At 44.3% G+C, this 20,281-nt stretch overlaps 1 protein-coding gene across 4 annotated transcripts in view; it reads right to left on the minus strand.

Annotated features, from left to right (window-relative positions):
• The window catches only part of pard3bb (par-3 family cell polarity regulator beta b), a 190,529-nt gene that overhangs the window by 109,698 nt on the left and 60,550 nt on the right, over window positions 1-20,281 (minus strand). For all 4 annotated transcript variants that reach the window (XM_030343178.1, XM_030343176.1, XM_030343177.1 and 1 more), the window contains 6 exons: window positions 14,866-14,949; window positions 13,873-13,998; window positions 10,122-10,374; window positions 8,010-8,118; window positions 6,666-6,805; window positions 5,960-6,088 (listed from right to left, as the gene is read on the minus strand). In XM_030343178.1, coding sequence (XP_030199038.1) covers window positions 5,960-6,088; window positions 6,666-6,805; window positions 8,010-8,118; window positions 10,122-10,374; window positions 13,873-13,998; window positions 14,866-14,949 — 841 coding nt within the window. The remainder of the gene's footprint in view (window positions 1-5,959; window positions 6,089-6,665; window positions 6,806-8,009; window positions 8,119-10,121; window positions 10,375-13,872; window positions 13,999-14,865; window positions 14,950-20,281) is intronic.

A 20,281-nucleotide genomic window follows, 5' to 3' on the forward strand; every position in this document is an offset into this window, starting at 1 on the left:
ATCACTGCTGCCTCTCAGTAAGGGGAGAGAGAGAGAGAGAGAGAGAGAGAGAGAGAGAGAGAGAGAGAGAGAGAGAGAGAGAGTGAGAGATTAGTCGCCTAACTTCCACTTACTAATAGTTTTAAAAAATCCTGTAATATTTCCTCTCTTGAAATGGCGGCAGTTAAACGGTTAAAACCCTTTAAATGGTCCCCCCCAAAAATGTTAAAGGTGATTTATAGTCATGCAGAGAATTATGGCGGGTAATCTTTTTAATCCAGTCCGCCAACTCAAAAGGTTTCATATTTTATGTTCTAAATTGACCAATTTAATAAAAAAAAAATCCTGGTATTACTCTAAATTACTCAGGGTTTTAGATCTTTAAATGTTAAATGTCAACAAAAGGGAGACATCGTTTACCAAAACTTCAAAGAGTACAAAGGGGCACCCTGTTGCTTGGCAACTAAAATTGTCCAATTCTCCAGCCAAACTTTTCTCGGGGAAACAGCAGTAGCACCACAACACAAGGGACATGAATAACAACTGGTTGTTATTCATTACTTCCATTGGTTACTATAATGTGGTCACTAACACACATGCATACTCTATTCCCCAGAATCAGAGTATGCATTATTGTTGATTTAACCTCCAATTGCCCAGGCTGAGAATTATTTCCCCTTATTCTACTACTTCATTTAAGAATGCATGATTCTGATTGGCTGGGAGGAGGGCCTAAACCCGGCAGGTTGCCCACTGTCTTGTCGTTCTACTTGCTGCTGACTGAGTGAGCACAGCGTCATCAAATAGTAGATCAATATGCCGCTTGTATTTCAGCCTTCAAAACGAGAGCTGGTAAATTGTGAAAAATGCATTAAACTGTAATCGGAAAACGCGGTTATATGCTAGTATAGACCAAATGATATCTGTGGTATACAGGCTGGGATGAATTTCAAGTTAAAATATGTACATTTAATGTTGAAAGAATAGACCATCGCGATTCCCATTGAAACGAATGGCGCAGTAATTATTATTCAAAACGAGAGCTGGTAAATTGTGAAGAATGAATTAAACTGTAATCAGACAACGCGGTTATATGTTAAAGACCCTAGAGTATCTGTGGTATAAAGACTGGTACGAATTTCAAATTATAAATATGTACACTTTATGTTGAAAGTAAAGACCGTTGCGATTCCCATTGAAACGAATGGCGCGGTGATTATTCTTCAAAACGAGAGCTGGTAAATTGTGAAAAATGGATTAAACTTAATCAGACAACGTGGTTATATGCTATAGCCCTAGAGTATCTGTGGTTTAAAGGCTGGGACGAATTCTGAATTATAAATACGTACAATCCATAACGTTAGCTCTCTGGCTTATAGCTCTGCGGACTAGAATACCTCCCGTTGCCAAGTCGTAGCTAAGGTCCGTCCTATTTACTGGAGGAGTGAACAACGTTTCCGTTGCATAAGAGCCTTACGTTACCAGGGAAACTAAATTATGGCATGTGAAAAACGTATTTTTTGGATTGTAAAACGCATGAAAATATAAATGAATGATCCTAATTTATTTTCTTTGGCAAGTGACCATGGTATAAGCGGGATAATGCCCTTCGAGGTGTCCAAAACATGTTTGATTGATTGTAATTAAAGGGGACTACTTTTTCAGGGAGATGAACTTTAACAGAGTATACATTTAATATATTTAGTATTTGAATTGTTTTATTCCTGGCTCGTGGAAGGTTACCACCACCCTCGACTTCCTCTCGGGCGGTAAGCTATCCACGAGCCGGGCATATCAAACTGTTTATTGCCCTGCCTCTCTGTGATTATCCCTTACATATTCTAGGATGTATGGTCAGGAAATATAAGATTTATACCTTTAATTAAACAATATTTTTACTCTAACTGTAGTCATAGTTAAACAATACTTTATACCTCAACTATAGACAACAATAAACACTTCCTGTGTATGATTAGATGCCCCAACATCTAGAGCCTGCAGACATCCATGAAGATGGCACTTAGACAAGCCTATTTGTGCTTAATGACACGTCTCTAAAATGAGCTGTAAATCTCTCTGGATCAAACCTTCTTCCAGTAAACAGCAAACCAACAAGGTACTGAACGACCGGTCCATGTGTATAGGATGGTGTTTAGCTCTTCCCAGCCGAAAGAGACTGGGAAGTATCCATCTCTGGCCCCCTGCCCTCCAGCAGGACAGACGGGATGATCTGGTTATACGACCATTGTGGAGCCCCGGGAGCAGTAGGAAGCAATGAGAGGACTGCAAGGAGCTAATGTTGATGGGTTCATCTTTAGATTGGCCTGTCCCACGGCTAATATAGACGGCAGGGCTAAACTGTGGAGGGGAAGCAGGGTCACCAGGGAATAATTAAACCTGTCAGATCCTATTTCATACATGTGACAATATTCCTCATTATAGTTACGGTCAGTGCACGTGTTCGCATTTGTTTTCCTTAATAACATGAGTGAATACGGTGCGGATATAAAAAGAAGGGGTACGTTTCTAATAATTTGTTGTTATTAACCATATTGAACCAAGGCTCGGAAACAACTCGCAATGACGTGACTTTTTCCACCTGAAACTACTGGTCTGCGTATTGCCACTGTCTTAAAGTGAACTTTAAACAGGGATAAAACGACCCACACAATAAAAAGGACGGCTGTTGTGTAGGAAAACAGCAGAACAAAACGATGACGCTACAGCCGAGATTGTGGGGAAACTTCACATCACTGTCTGTGAGACAGTCCTGATCTCCCAAGCGGGGCTCCACCGGGAACGTCAGCCTTTGAAGTCGACTTAAAGCTTGGAGAATACTGAGGATGGGAAACACAATGCGTTCCCTTAATGATACACACGCACACACTCACACAACACTGCTGACACACACATGCCCCTACAGACATAAACACAAATACCCACAAAATAAGTTTACAGACCTCAACACACTGTAAGGCTGGCAGGAAAACATACACAGACGTGTACCCGCACACACGCTTGCACGTACACACAAACTCGCACACATCAACACACACACACACACACACATGCTCACAAACGCACATAGCAGGGCACACACACACGCACAACACACTTACCTAACCCTAGTTAAATGTATCTAAATAAAGAGAAGGCCAGGTGAATATCCTGGGAAATCTTCCACTCTACATATTACCATAACACATATTACTACAATACTGGACTAAAGGGATCTGCTGTTTCCGGTATAGTGACAACTTTAGAGAAATATACGAATAGGAACTCTGTGAACCGGAGACTCTGGGTCTAAACTTTAACAAAGTTACGAGTAATGTATTCCATTATTGAGCGTGTGAAGTTGCGCCACGACATTGATGGAAACGTGCTGATGTCATCAGCGTTTCGAGGTCAGATTACATTAATGCAGTATATCACACAAATTTACATCTCCTTCAAGAAGCTTTGATTAGCGGAGTATATCTGCATATAACAGTGTGGAGAACCAGAAGTAGTCAGGGGGTGGAATATAAGTATAATAAAAGTTGAACAAATGGTATATTCTCGGCTTCCTCTGTTCTACTTTCTGGGAGCGATATGCTAATTTCAGATTCGGAACAGTATTGACCAAAGAGCAGGTGGCCAAACTATTTATCTTGGTCCAGGTGTAAATATGCGTTCAGGGATAACGTTTGTATGTTATTTGACCTTTTCATCAGTGAATTTGCGATCTTAAATCGTTACGAAAAAATAAAGTAGGACGCTATGCCACGATGGATTATCAACAATCACTTTTGTGTATAATACATTTCCAACTGTTTATTTAACAGTTAGAAATATAGTTAAGACTGTGTGCATCATTTTTTCATCAATGTTTAGTGACCCTGAAAACCAGTTTGCGTACATATAGTATAGCGGTTAAGGTTTTCAAAATGTTCAGGGTTTGATTCTCAATGTATGCGGTCTAACCTGTAGTCATCCTAGAGTGAGAGGCCCTGACACCTCCTGCCTGCTCCCTGAAGACATGTCCCTGAATTCACTGTCAGTGGCTCTGGATAACAACATCTGCCAAATGACTCAATCGTTATAAGTCATACTGATGCACTTGCACTTCAGCTACTAGTACTAATGAGAAGAACCAGACTAGATCACAACGCCTCAGGGCTGGTTGGAGCCGTCAGGGCCCGGAGGAAGAGCAGACAGAAAACAGGAAGTAAGATAGGAAATGGAGGACACATGCTGAGGCAGTGGCCTTGGAATTCACTCAAATAAAATTCTTCCAGCGACCTTGAACACGGGGTCCAAAAAGGCTGTCAGACACAACACACACGCAGGTACAAAAAAAAACTTGAGATCCTGTCCAGGGAAACACAGCTTCCTGTGGGGATGTCGGCTGTGTTTGTGTTCGTGTGCGCGTGTATGGGTGGGTTTGTACGCCATGTGCGGGTGTGTGTGTGTGTGTGTGTGTGTGTGTGCGTGTGCATGTGTTTAAGTAGGAGTCTTTTTGGTGGCATTTCGCACAAATGGTTGGTTAAGAGCAGAAAGAGAGCAGAGAGAGAGCAGAGAGAGCAAGCTGATGACGGTCGCTGACAGACAGGAAGACAGACAGGGTCATTCGTGGTAGAGACAGGCAGACAGGCAGACAGACAGGGTCATTGAGGATAAAGACAGAGAGAAAGATAAGTATCCTGCAGGGTAAAGGACACGCAGACAGGGTCACTCAGGGGAAACCGTTGAGAAAACAGAAGGAGAACATGGAAAGGAGTAGGTAGTGAGTGATAAGGGAGGAAATGACAAGAGCAGATTCAGCAGGGAAAAATGACCAACGGGTCGTCCTTCAGTGCATTGCCTGTATTGACAATGCTGTCAATGCTACAGGAAGTGCCCAAATGTGCAAATGGCACCCAAATGTCAAGGGCATGAAAGTAAAAGCTTGTCCTCTGAATACCTTAGCACACTGACAACGGCATGCTTAAACAGAGACCACTGCTTGCCAAATGCTGACTCAGCCACAAACTGCAGGGGGCAGATCGAACGGCCCAGCAGGAGTCTGGTCAATAAGGCCAACTCTTTAAAGAGGGACAATCCATGAATGAAGATGGGGAGATAGAGAAAGTTTAATCCTGAAATGGGGTAAGTTAGATAGTTTAATATTGTAATGGGGTGAGAGAGACAGTTTATTGGTGAAATGGGGTGAGGGAAACTGTTTATTAGTCAAACGGGGTGAGTAATATCAGTTGAGATGTTGGGTGATAGTTGAATAGTGAAATTGGGCGAGAGAGTTTAATAATGGAATGGGGATTGTTTTAAAGCGATCGTATAGAGAAATTGTGAGGAAATAGATGGCTATGTATACTAAAGAGACAGCCGTGGTTAAGATCTGTGTGTGCGTTCAAGTGGGGCTTTACATGCATTAAGAGCTTATTAAAGAGAAGAAACAAAGACAGGAGAGCAGCAGAGCAGGTTAAAAAGAGTTTATTGATCCAAATATAGATTATCAGTTAGGAGAAAGGCAACGGGGATAGGAAAGCTTTTATAAGATACTGTCAAGTTCAGCACTCACACTGATTAATGGTCAGCAGTCCTTGGGATCAAAATGCCTTAAATACAATATAAATAGGTAAGAGAATGGCTAATCGTATTTTGGTCGCCATGACAAAGCTCAGAGTTGTATCTGCGCTCCAGTTGGCAGCCAGGCCGTGCATCGCCAAGGCAAGACAGACATGTTTTCGTAATTTTGCCCTTTTTGTTGTAGTTTTGGTATACATGGTTTAGTATTGTTTGCGTGTGCGTGTGTATGCGTGTATGCGTGTGTGCGCTTCCGTTGCTGTGTGTGTGTTCGCGTTGCTGTGCGGATGTGTGCATGTGTTGTGGCCACATTCATCGGTTTGTTCATGACCAGATCAAGTCAATTAAATAAACCCATTCGATTGGCTACAGGCCTGTCAGGCGTGGCAGGTGGAGGGCAGTTATTGGGCCTCACCAGCTCCCGGGGGAGAAACATCTCGTCCTGTCGCAGGACCCCCAGACACACACATTCTCCCTGCCGTGTGCTGCGCAGCATGCACACCAACTCCTCCTGACCCACCCCCGCGATGTCCACACCGTTCACCTGCACACACAGAGACAAGTACACAGAGACACGCACAGGCACGCACACAGAAGCACACACATACAGACACACAACACACAATAACGGTAGAAAACAAAGAGGAGATCAGTGTCGCAGTCACTTTAGCACTGCGGACATTGCGAATCAAACCCAGTCTCTTTCGGCTGGGAAGAGCTAAACACCATCCGATACACAGACAGACAGTTACACAAATCTCTAGTCAACATTAGTTACCTCTTGTATGCGTTTAAGAAGCATGTCGGTTAAGGTTGGTCACCTCTAGTATGGGTTTCAGAAGCATGTTGGTTAACTAGTTGCCTCTAGTATGCGTTTCAGAAGCATGTGGGTTAACCTCGGTTACCTCTAGTATGTGTTTAAGAAGCATGTTGGTTCACGTTAGTTACCTCTAGTCTGTGTTTAAGAAGAAGCATTAGTTAACTAGTTACCTTGAGTATGTGTTTAAGAAGAAGCATTAGTTAACGTTAGTTACCTCTAGTATGTGTTTAAGAAGAAGCATAAGTTAACCCTAGTTACCTCTAGTTTGTGTTTAATAAGCATGTTGGTTAAGGTTTGTCACCTCGAGTATGCGGTCGCCAGACTGCAGACGGCCATCTTTAACAGCTGCCCCCCGGGGCAGGATGTTCTTGACGAGGATGGGGCCAGGGCCATGCACCGAGGAGTCCCTGGTTACCACGGTGAAGCCCAGGCCCTCCACACCTGGACACACACAAATGTATACACACGTCACACACAGGCTTAGTTTTAGTTTTTCCTGATGACATAAATGCATGCGTGTGTGCATATATGTGTGTGTGTGTGTGTGTGTGTGTGTGTGTGTGTGTGTGTGTGTGTGTGTGTGTGTGTGTGTGTGTGTGTGTGTGTGTGTGTGTGTATGTGTGTCTGGGTGTGTGTTCGTATGCATGCGTGTGTGTGTGTGTGCGTATGCGTGTGAGTACGTGTAGTAATTCACGAATGAACATTAGTCAACACAAATTCATGAACCATAGATAGCCTGAACTGATTAAATTCAAGTACCTGTGTAATATGGCTGTGTGTTAATAATGTGGGTGCGTGCGTGTGTCATATTTTTTAACACATTTGTGACATTTTGTCCTCTCCCCAGGTGTAGGATGGAAATGGGTTCAAGGGAGGGACAGAGCGAGAGGAAGTGAGAAATAGAGGAAAATTAACACGTTTAACCGAGAGGAAAGGAGAGGGGGGACACACACACACACACACACTGGGTAGTGTTTTATGATTCTCATTTAGCTGTGTCTCTCTAACAGCCGTGTCAGCACTATGAATTCATATCAGCAGAAACCAAGCGATCGATGAAGACTTAATAGAGCCTGAAGAGGAGAAAGAGGGAAATATGGAGGGAGAGGAGAAATCAGAGAGATGAGGTGAGAGAGATGAGAGGCAGGGGGAGAAGGAGTAAAGTGATGGAAAGAGGGAGGGGGAGAAAATGTTGGAGAGAGAGGGGAAGAGAGAGTGAGGGTGGGAGGGAGAGAGAGGGGAAGAGAGAGTGAGGGAGGGAGGGAGGGAGGGGGGAGAGGGAGAGAAAGGGTGGAAGGAAGGGAGGGAGGTGGAAGGAGAGAGAGGGGAGAGAGAGAGTGGGGGGAAGGAAAGGAGAGGGAGGTAATAGCAGAGAGAGAGGGAGAGAGGGAGGGTCATGGCAGAGAGGTGGGGAGGGAGAGAGAGGGGGAGAGAGTGATGGATGAAGTGAGAAAGGGGGGCGGAAAAATGAGAGTGAAAATGTGAATGAGGGAGAGAAAATTAGGGACAGAGACACACCATTTAAAACGCACAGCACACACACATTAAGTTTATAGTCATATATTATTATATATTTATAAAAGTGATTTATGAACGACAATGAATCAAACGCAAGAGAAGAGCATGTAGACAAATCCTATCGCACCTTTCTTTAAATCAATCCTCAGTCGTTTCCCTCCTTTCTTATTGGTCACCAGGTTGCCTAGGGCGGGGCTTTTCCTCAATAACGGGCTTTCGCACCGCCCCTTGGAAGCCTGCAAAGGGGAGAGAGAAGGGCAAAGGGACACCAGTCATGGTGGGAGTTGGCCCCGTGGTTTGGTGTCGGTGGATTGGCATTCTGGGAGGCTTCGCCCATTTCCCTGAGGCTTTCGCCCAATAGAGAAATTGCTATGAATGGTTTGTCAGCAAATCAGTGCACAACAAGAGACATGGGAGTGACAAATGAGAAAATATTACTTCAATTACTTCAATCTTTCCCGATGTTCCGAATTAATGATATTAATAACCTCTTTGGCTGTGATTTTTCACATTTACTACTAGCATTTACATTTAGGGCATTTAGTAGACGCTTCTGTCCAAAGCGACTTACATAAGTACATTTGTCAGAAGAAAGTGAAACAACAAAATATATCACTTACGCTACAATAAGAATGTTCGCAGTGCCAAGCACTGACAATTGCTAGGGTAACCAATTCCCTGTTTACAACAAAGATAGCTTTGATAAGATGCTACACTAACCGGTACTATTTTTAAGTGCCAGTGCGTGCAACAAACAACAAGTGTGTACTTTAAGTGCCACCACAGAAAGACCCATGGTTACCAGTGACAGTGTTAGCTCCAACGTTTTATAAATGTGGCCTTGACTCCCTGAAGTACATGAACCACGACATGGAGAAAGGGATTGTTGCGCGCGAATGTCTCCCGCTTGAGCCCCGCTTCCTGCTGCCCGCTGCCGAGGGACCACCGCCTCGGCGCTGCCTGCTGAAGGAGGCGGTGGTGCCTAAGCGCTGACCGCTGACCGCTGCCTCGGCAGCGAGGCTCCGGCGGGAGTCAACCGTTGGCAACAATCCCTTTCTCCTCCATGTCGTGGTTAAGTCTACTTCAGATTGATGTGGACGTGGAAGAACCAGAGACGTCGATGCAGTCGTTTGAGATTCATAATATCGTCTGGAGGCTCACACAGCTTTGGCCATGATAATATATATCATACATATATCTATGTATAATATGATATTATTTAGATATAGAGCTCCAGGTGTCCCGCTTGAGCACCCGGAGTGTTCTAGAATAGTGTCCTCCTCATTTGCATTAGAGCTACAGACACCGAAACGCCGCATTTGGGGAAAGCTCAATGTGCGACTGGCTTGTATGGCTGTAATTCTGCACCACGGCTGAATTTCGGGTACATCTTCAAATGCTGTGTTTGGGTCCCACTTATATCTATATTAAAGCATCCATAAAGTAGCATGCCATGGGACCTTTAAATGAAATCATAATCTAAGCAATTCTTTTTTTTTTATTAAAGTACTATACTATTCCTACGACTTGATTTCACATCTGGCCCTGGTATATTAATAAAACAGTTAGGAACAATTCCTCAGATCATTTTACAACCAAGCTAAAGTTATTTGTTTCCAAGCTAATATATTTTGTCATTGGAGCTTCATCAAGTTGTTCCACAGCAGTTGCTAAGAAACTGTCCATGCTATTCTTATCAGTTGCTAAAGCAGTGAGGTTGCCTGGGCTTGTGCCCTCCGGCACATGTAGCCTGATACATTTAAAGGCGTACTTAAAGAAGGGGCCGACATGAGGAAATGTAACGAACACGATTCCATAACTAGACTTAACATGAGCCTCCGCACAAATGAGTGACTGGCAAAGTAAACAAATATCACTCTTCCTAGATGCAACAGTAACAAAGTTGTTCTCAGGTGTATTATAAGAAAGGGACAGCCTGTTCTTTACTGTGATAGAAAAGTATACGTTCAACTAGCAATCACGAGCGAGTGAAAGATTGTTGAACACACTCACACTCAGGGTCTGATGAAAGGTAATCCAAGTGAAGAAGCTGTTAGTTGTTATCTACCACCATATAACTGGTAGAAACGTCCATAAGATGCAAGGTCTGCTTTTACATCATATTCAATTGAGTCTGAGCTCAAAACGTTTCCTATAAATAATGTCGGCACTTGCATATTATTATGCATTATTTTTATAAATAATCTCTCCCTGCCATAAGTTGTGAGCGGTAACTCACAGCGGGTTCAGGAGTGACAGCCTCCTCGGCCAATAGGTTGGCTGGATGGTCGGTGGGTTTAAAGGCGGGTTTGGTTTTGACGGGCGGCAGGGGCTCCTTGCTCCTGGCTGTGAAGGGGCTGCCCTCCGTGGCAGGCGGAACCCCGAACAGCTGACCAATCAGGTGCTTCTCGTAGCGCTCCCTATTGGAGGAGGGAACCACCTCCAGACGCACCAGTGGGGAGCGCATGGCCTTGCGGAACACCTCCTGGGCCCTGGGGAGAGGGAAGAGGAGGGGGAGGAGGAGGCGGAGGAGGAGGGAGGGCAGGAGGAAGAGGAGGAGGAGTGAAGAAGAGAGAAGGGGAAGGAGGACTTATAGATAAGGCGGAAAAGGAGGAGGAGGATGGAGCGCATGAGGGGGAGGAGGAGAAGGAGTGGAGAGGAGATGGGACGAAGTTGGAGGAAGGGAGAAGGAGGAGTAGGAGGAGGAGAAGGAAGGATGGACAGGGAGGTCAGAAGGGAGAGGGGGGGGGGGGGGCACAGAAGGAGAACATGAGGTGGGAAGTTGAGGACAACAGAGGAAGAATGGGAGGAGGAGGTAGCGGGAGGAAGAAGATGACTAGGAGATACAACACGTATTACAGTACAGAACAGAGGAGGCACGTCTTCCAGGTACTTGAGTCAAAAGTATCAAACCCCACTGTCGTAATATGTGTTCAAAGGCACAGTGAACGGCCAGGCCGGGGTACAGCCTATCACGAGCGACACCTGTGAGAGTTCACGGACAGAAGGGAGGAGAGAGGGAGCAGATGATTGTGGAGATAATGTGGTTTTAATCAGGTTAGCCTAGCCCGATGCTAAGCCAGTTAGAGAGACACAGGTGTCAGGAGCCATCGGAACCCACCATCACTCACCCTAGACGACCAACAGAGAAAATCTGCTTTCTGCAAATTGGATTGGATTATGCCGTTATTGTTTCCCCCCTACAGTATTATTAGAGGCATTATGATTGCAATATTCCCGTAACCCGAGCCCCGCATTTAGAAGGCGGGGGGATATAAAAGGTCAATAAGCATTCATTGCCCTTCAAAGAGAGTTTAACTTATGCAGTTTCGCAGAGCGCTGTATGGAAGCCAGAGCTCCCGTCTCAACCTGGGTGAGGTAGGAAGTCTGCTACCCTGAAGGTAAAATCCATCACAAGTAAATTTCTTTATTAATGTCACTAAAAAACTCTGCTGAATGCTGTATTGAGAATAAGTACCTGACAGTAGAGTCCAAATGTGTTATGAAAATGTTCTGCAAACAGACTACTATTGCTGTTACTATTTCGAAGAAGCTTTACCCAAAGAGACTTTGATCGAATTCAGATACCGTTGCGATGGTTATGCATCTGGCTGTACGATGCCTACAGGTGGACAAGAAGACTGGGGGTCAAACCGAGATCCTTTCTTCCGGGATTGAACCACCTCAACCACGAGACTAGCATGCCCTGTATATTGTGTATTTGTCCATATGCTATGACCCCATAGGAGTCACAGCACTATTTGTTCAAATATTGATCACATGCTTCTTTGATTGTTCTTACCTGAAGGGGCCGATTTTCCATTTTTTCGATACACATTAAAGTTTGAATATGTTCAACATTGGGCACACCAAGAGCTTCTCATCAATTTGATTTCGGCACTGTAGCGACAAGAGCAAAAAAGCTTGGTTCTTGGGGAATATATTTTTAATGTTAAAACAGCTCAGGTTACACACACAGCCTCGCTCCACAAGCGTTCTGAAGGGTTCTCTAAAGCGTGTTCGTCACGGCCCACGTGTTCTGTTATCGGCTCCTAAGACGCTGCGTATAAGAGCCCCTGCTAGATGAATAAATGTAAAATGTACGCGCGTCCATATTTTAATGGCAGAACAGGAGGAGTGACCGCAGGGTTTCTTATTAAGCCCTGATAGAGCCGTGAGTATCTGCGTGCGCGCCGCCGTGTGTGAACATCCACAAACACCTGTGTTGTGTACGCTCAGCAGTGGGTCCGACCGATGCTAATCCATTTACCGCCACGCAGGAGCCTCAACACCAGCTCTGTTATAATTCTGTTAGCATGTTCACAGCTGGGCAGGGGCCCAATGTGGTGCTCTGCATTCAGGTTGTAACGTTGTGTAATCATTCCAACATCCTCTTGCAACCGGCTCGCCCAGCGTAATGCCATGTCCATTCACCTCCTTTTGTCATTTTAATGCGGCAATCGCTCTCACAGTTGTGCCTGCTGTCATTGTAATGCTCACCAACTGTTGCACATCTGTGTTGTGCTTCCGCTAGCATTGCGTTGTACTGCCGCTGGCATTGTGTTAGCATTGTTTTGTACTGCCGCTAGCATTGTCTTAACATTGTGTTGTACTGCCACTAGCATTGTGGTAGCATTGTGTTGTACTGCCCCTAGCATTGTGGTAGCATTGATTCTACTGCCATGTAAGAGTGTTGCGTAACTTTGATCTAAAGTGTAATGGTAAAAACTATCTGAAGTGGAAAGAGGTGAACCTAAACAAAGAAAGAGAAAACTGACACATGTGCTCTTCTCACGGGCAAAGGGATACACACACACACTAATACATAATAATCCCCCTTTCCAAACATCTGTTGGTAAGCCTCAGTAACAATGGACGGAGACTGACAGATACACGGACCAGACCAGAACAGAGCAGACTAATCCAGATCAGACCAAACCAGACACAACAAGCCCAGACCAGACTAGAACAGACTATACCAGAACAGCCTAAACCAGACCAGACCAGAACAAGAATCAGAACATACGAGACAAGACCACCAGACCAGAACAAATCCAAACCATTTGGACAAGACATAAACAAACAGGGACCGAAATAGAGACCTAACCAGACCCCTACATCAAGACCGAAAAAGCCGAGACCAGAGCAGACCCAAACAACAGAACGGTCCAGACGTAAGGCCGACCGAGCCACTTCAAAGGCTCTGCTGATAATGGGCCTTCATAGCGCCACTGATAGTCTTCTGCTGTGATGCTGAGCTGGTCAGAAGAAATAACGACTGATGTATGCCAGCATCATTTCCCCTGGAAAGACAAACTAAAAGTCCACGCTGTGTCCCAGACAGAGCAGAGGGGGGAGATAGGGGGGCTCTGGATGAGGTTATCAGACCGACATGTCGGAAGGGATAACACACGAGGGAAAACAAGTTCAATGGTTTTCGTTTTCCAACAGGGATATTTTTGGCCCCCTGAACAACTTGAAACTGATAATGGACATCCGGACGCTCCGGCTCTGCCAAGAACACTTCAGTCACATTCACTTTGGACGCTTATTAAAGAATTCATGTTTAGTAGAGTAGTGGTTCTCAATCTATTTTTTACTAATGTACCCCCTCTACGTATTTTATGTGCATGTGACTTGATGAAAATATAAATATTAAGATTCAACTTATGTTATTACGGCAATATTTTACAATTGCTCCTAACCAATATTTAAACTACAAAAAATCCAGTTCTTTTTTTTTTTTCTGAAATCCTTCAAAGTACCGTTAGGGGTACATACACCCCATTTCAGTTCCTCTAGATTAGTATGATGTAGCATCAACTATAACACAACCCTCTACTGTTGATATTCTTTACACTTATTTCAGTTGATATTTACATTTCTATACGTAATAAGGACAAAGATATAATTTCTGTATGATTTTTGTAGTTGCATCACTACCTCGCACAAACTAAAACAAACACACACAAACACAGAGAAAGACTCACTGGCTGAAGGTTTTGTCCATGAGGTGGGTGTGGTTGATCTTCACAATACACTCCTCCTCGTGAAACAGCCCCTCCCTCCTGGAGCGACTCTCCTCCTCCACCCCACGGATGTACAGGCCCAGAGACCTAGAAGGAGAGGGTGAGGGTGAGAGGGGGGGAGAGAGAGAGGGTGGCGGGGAGGGACGGAGATGGAGAGAGAGGGGAGAGTGCGAGAGAGAGACAGGGTAAGAGAGGGAGAGAGCGATAGTAAGAGTGCGAAGGATGGTTTTACATTCATTATGTCATGCATAATAATATAATATGGTATAAATGTTTATGTAATATATTAAGAAATTATATTCAACATTTTCAGTTGTGTTTTCGATGTGAAATATCTGGTTGCGCTGTTATTATACCTGCCAGAATATTTAATTCAATATATTAATTTCTCCTCCAAAAGGTACAAACTACAGATGGTACAGATGGAGTGTGTGCCTAAGTGTGTGTTTATGCATGCCTTGTTTCCTTTGTCTGACTGTCATCAAAGCAGCAGTCGCGTCTTGACAGTTAGACACAGGACAGGCATTTATAAATGTCTATATGTATTAATAATTAACTGACAAACACAAACACACATACACACACACAAACACACACTATGCATTGTGTGTGGTGTATGTGTTGCCCAGAGAGTGTGTCTCTGAGGAGGGATGGGTCTTCAATAGACAGGCCTACTGGGACAGTCCATATGGTCTCGCTACACATGCTGTCACACAAACCCTCTCTAAACCTCTGTCTGTTACTCTCCTTTTGTCTTCAAGTCTGTCCTTCTCCGTCACGCTTTCACTTCCTCTTCCTCTCTCTGTCTGATGACCTAGGCACCTCACTACCACACCTAGCAACACGCCGTACAACAGGTTGAAGCAGTGTGTGTGTGTGTGTGTGTGTGTGTGTGTGTGTGTGTGTGTGTGTGTGTGTGTGAGTGAGTGAGTGTGTGTGTGCGGGCGTGCTTACCTTCCGCTGAGCGAGGAAAGATAGGGGACCACATGGATTCCCAGGGGGCCGTGCTCTCCGGATATTTCCACTGTTCTAGTCAGACTACACAGACACACACACACACACACACACACAATATAAATGGGAGCGGAGGAAAAGTTTCCAGAAATTTGAATGTTCTTGGGAGCAAAAACGGTTAAACAAATAGCACACCTACAGCCAAAAACACACACACACACACACACACACACACACGTATCAGAAAATATGAATAACATGATTTTGCATTTTGCATTAATCCCTGTTGTGTGTCAATGTTGCTCTATTCTCATCCCTTTCTCCTTCTCACCCCCCTCCTCCCTCCATATCCTCCCATCATCACCCAGCAGCTTGGACATAACCCAGACAATGCCAAGTGTGTGTGTGTGTGTGTGTGTGTGTGTGTGTGTGTGTGTGTGTGTGTGTGTGTGTGTGTGTGTGTGTGTGTGTGTGTGTGTGTGTGTGCACGCGCGGTTAGGGGGGGTAAATGAAGGCTAGATTTGATGGAAGAGGAGGGGCTGAATTAATTGGACAAGGCTAATGAATAGACATACAATAAGCCACACCCCCTCCACCAACCATCACCCCCCCCCCCCCCCTCCCCAGACATCCTCTCTGCCTCGCCTCCTGATCTCTGTCATCTTCATCTGCCACTCACACAAACACACACAAAACCCTAACCACATACACATTTTGAAACATGCACGTGCGCACACGCACACACACACTTGAGATTGAGGTCTGAGGGTGTCATCTCTGCAATTGATACAGATTTGGGAGTGAGAGACAAAGAGAGAGCGAGAACGAGATAGAAATGTAACAGATATGGAAGGTGGAATGGAGACAAAGAGGGGGTTTGTGATTAGCAAATTGGACATGAGAGGAGAAAGACTGGGGTATTAAAAAGGGGACGTTTGAAAAGGGGAGAAAGAGAAAGAGGGGGAGAGAGAGAGAGAGAGAGAGAGAGAGAGAGAGAGAGAGAGAGAGAGAGAGAGAGAGAGAGAAAGAGAGAGAGAGAGAGCGAGAGAGAGAGAGAGAGAGAGAGAGAGAGAGCAGGTGTTCTTTTTATCTACCTGCTACTTCACTATGAAACACAAGAGGTGGGAGAGAATATAAAAGGTATATATTACCAGAAGCACTCTCCTCTTCCGACTCCACATCAACCTCTCACCCCCTCCCTCTATTTATTTCTCTCAACCCCCAACTCCCCCTCGCCATCAGTCCATCCATCTTCCATCAAGCCATCCATCTGTTCATCTATCTATCCCTCCATCATCCGTTCCTCCATCAACCCATCCATCCATCCCCGAGCTCCACCCTCGCTCCCTCCCTCCCTCAATCCATCCACCCATCACCTCTTCTCTCCCTCCCTCCCTCCCTCCCTCCCTCCATCAATCGATTCATCCACCCCTCCATCCATCCCTCCCTCACCTCCTCTCTCCCTCCATCCATCCATCCACCCCTCCATCCATCCCTCCCTCACCTCACTCCCTTCATCCTTCCAACTATCTATCTATTCATCCATCCATCCATCCATCCCTCCCTCCCTCCCTCCCTCCCTCCCTCCCTTCATCCCTCCCTCCCTGCATCCAACCATCCCTCTCTCATCCATCCACCCCTCCATCGATCCATCCTTCCATCCGAGTCCTGCAGGTGCCACAGACTATAAACCACAGAACCATTATCCGGCACTATGCTGACTGGGCTGCTGGTAACATGCTTAAAACAAGGTGTTCCTTAGAGGGCGACGAGGATCTCAGACAGCAGCCGGGGTCTGATGCTCACATTACTTCATGGTCCGTTTGACCCTAATTCTCTAAGGGTGCTTCAGACTCAGACTGAATGTTAATTAAAGTCGCTAGGCTAGCACTTGGCGCCGTAACACTGGGGGGTTCACACAGTGATATACCAACCAGCTCTTTTGATTGTTGGTTGGTTAAATGGACAGTCAGAAATCAAACAAGAGAGAAATAGAGAGAAGGAGGAAGAAAGGCAAAAGAGAGAAAGACAGAAAGAGAAATAAAGAAAGACAAAGTGAAGTGACGAGAGCGAGGGCTGAGTTGACTAAAATAGATAAAGAGCCATCACTGAGCTGTGTTTTGAGGAATGAATTGAGAAGGGAGTCAACAGTATATTTTTAGTAGCAGCACACCAGCACCAGCAGCAGCAGATCACCTGGGGTGTGTTTGATGGTGTCATTCACCACAAACCATTTACCTTTTAACCTGTATGCTTCTGAAGGGGCCCGGTGTGATATGATGGACCCCATTCCTCCCACACACACAAAATGCTGGCAAGGCAATTTCAATAATGCAATTATTATACAGCCAATGTGTTTCCTTGATGGAAAAAAGGGCCTTTTTGATTCAAAGGTAACGAGCGTAATGTGGTTAAATTATGATCAGCTATTACTGGATTTATAGGTGAGGTTTGGCTTTCACTCACTCTGAATAGCTAAAAGTCTCTGCCAGACACACACACACACACACACACACACACAAAGATGATGGCAATAAAAGGTGTACAGTATTTATGAAAACACACACACACACACACAGACACTTTGACAAATGCACACACATGTGCCAACAGAAATACACAAAAACATACACACATTCCCTAACACATGCACACAAAAAAAGATGAAGGCAATAAAAAACATTCAGAAAATATTATCACACACACGAACGCCCCACCACACACACATGCTAATTTGACTTCTGACTTAGTCGTCCACTATGTATGGTGTATGGCTGTGCTAACATACTCATTTTGGACTTTCTGCAATTTCAAGGATCGTTTACCCACAGAAAGCTATTACATCACCCTTACATTACTCACCACTGTGTGTGTGTGTGTGTGTGTGTGTGTGTGTGTGTGTGTGTGTGTGTGTGTGTGTGTGTGTGTGTGTGTGTGTGTGTGTGTGTGTGTGTGTGTGTGTGTGTGTGTGTGTTTGAGGGGTAAATATATTCCATGCAGGATAGGTGGAATAGAATAATGAAATGTTTTTTTCCCTCCTATATATTTCCTTTAGGACATTGAGATCAAATTGAATAGTGTGTTCATGTATGTGAGAGAGAGTGAGTGTGTGTATGGGTGTAGAAAAGTGAATTTGCATGTACAAATGCAATGTACTTGCTTGTATGTTATTGCTCAAGTATACGTGTATCTATGGCTGTTTCCCAATGTGAAGGAAGCATGCTCAACGGCCGCCTTTTTAAGGACGCTACATCATAGAACACGACAAGCACTGTTCCAATGTTGAGAACACTCGGAAATTCACGCCCTTTTGGCGTCTTTCGTTTTTGAGAATTCCGAGATTTTTCAAGGACGCATCGCTGGATCCTCGACGAGCACAAAATACCCACAATCCTCTGCGTTCACACGCTGCGCAGGATATCAAAATGGCAGAGGGAAAGCGGTACATGTTCAAATGTAAGTGAAGTTATATTAAAGTTTTCAGAAATATTTTGTGCCATATAGCTTTTTATAGATTCATCATGTTAATGCAAATAATCAAGCTTAAAGACCTGTGCCACTTTTCAAGCGTTTTTGCAACTTAATGATACGTTGCTATATTTTGCATGGACGTAGCTGGTGTTAAACACCACGGTCACCAATAACAATTTCAATTTACTCGCTCACAAGATTACATTATCTATGTATACCTATTTATGTTTGTTTTTTTAGGGTCAGCCAAGCAAACTGAGACTTTTATGCGCCTGAGGGTGGCGCACAAACATTTGTTTACCGGTGGAAAGGGATACTGCCATTAATGGCTATCGGTGAAAAGCTCTTGCGGGATCCAATGTTGTTAAGTAAATGCACCACCGATCATTTGCAATGTTTGTAATTTATAATGAACTTATATTATTGTAATTTATATAATTTACTTATGTGTTCATAGCACTGGTAGATGGTATGTATGTATGAATGACTGAATCAGATCAGTTAAATAATATATCCAAATAAATACATGTTTATCAATACTTTCATTGTCTTTTTTCCCCAGCATAATCGTAATCAACCATACTGTAACTGAGATGCATAAATTAAGTTCTCAGACAATTTCACTTATATAAAAAATGAATGGATTTTTTTTTAATAAAGACGATTGGATCAACCGCAACAAAGCTTTTGTGACTTCCTCAAAGAGGCTCCATGCAAAGAAGACATGACCACATTCATAACAGACAAAAGTCAAATAAATATCGATCAGCTTGATTGCCTCCATGTTTTATTCATAAGCGCACATGTGTTTACAAGCGGAAACACAGTATTAAAAAGCGGAGGCGGAAGCGCTTCCAAACTAGCAAGTTGTTCCAAAGTCCGAACGTTACAAACGCTAGGCAGCACTCGAGCCAGCACTTTAGTCGCGTCCTATGGAGATGAGACTAAAGTGCTGGCTCGAGTGCTGCCTAGCGTTTGTTCAAGTGTTCTAGCAAGGCTGCAGCCTTCACTTTGGGAAACAGCCACTGTGTATATGTACATTTATGTGTATGCTATTTATGTATAATCACAGGAGGCATTTGTCCATGTTTTGGCTGCATATCAATGCCGAGAATCGCGAGCAAAATTTTTTTGGTGGCCGCACAAAACTAACATATCCATGCACAAAAGTTATTATTGTGTGCACTTTTACGGCACTCGCGTGCAAAAGAGACATAATATTGACTGTGAAGAGGAAATTACTCATGGTAGCACACACATAACGTGAAGGAGCACGAAACTGACGCCCTCATCCGTGCAAATTATGTCTTTGCTCTCGTGCTCACAAAGTGTTTTCCTGCTCTCCCAGATATTTGTTTGCCTCGCTCAGTGGGCGGTACCAGCCATGGCTGCTGTAACCCTGAATGTGAATGGTTACATGTGGCCAGAGTACAAACACCTCTTGAAGTGCTTGGCCGATTTCTTGGATAACATCAAGCAAGTTCACATTTAACCGAGAGACTATTTAAGAGCTGACCTTTCGGAAAACACTTTGGAGAACATTAAAGCACAGCGTTACACCCTTCGTGAAAAAAAAGCAGGATCCTCAGGAGCAGTGAACCATTAGTCAGCCTTCGAGATAAGCGTTACTTGAGTATAAAGTATTATCAACTGACCAGGAAATTCAGGAATTAAGACTACACTGCCTCGCTGTAGCCAGCGTTATGTAATTATTCAGTGTAGCGATAAGACAGTGATCGTCTAATAAATAAGGGCAGTCGCTATATTTGTAAATCTGTATTTATATATAATAGTACAAAAAATATAAATAAAATGTAAAGCTCCCCACATGAAGAGTTTCCACGGCAACTCAGGTGAGTTAGGGTGCACTCACACTAGGCCATCTGGCCGTGGCCGTTGGCCGTCGCAACTGTGGCCTGGCCATGGTAGGCTCTTGTACATACGT

This window comes from Gadus morhua, chromosome 20 (assembly GCF_902167405.1).
Source record: "Gadus morhua chromosome 20, gadMor3.0, whole genome shotgun sequence".
Classification (NCBI taxonomy): Eukaryota; Metazoa; Chordata; class Actinopteri; order Gadiformes; family Gadidae; genus Gadus; species Gadus morhua.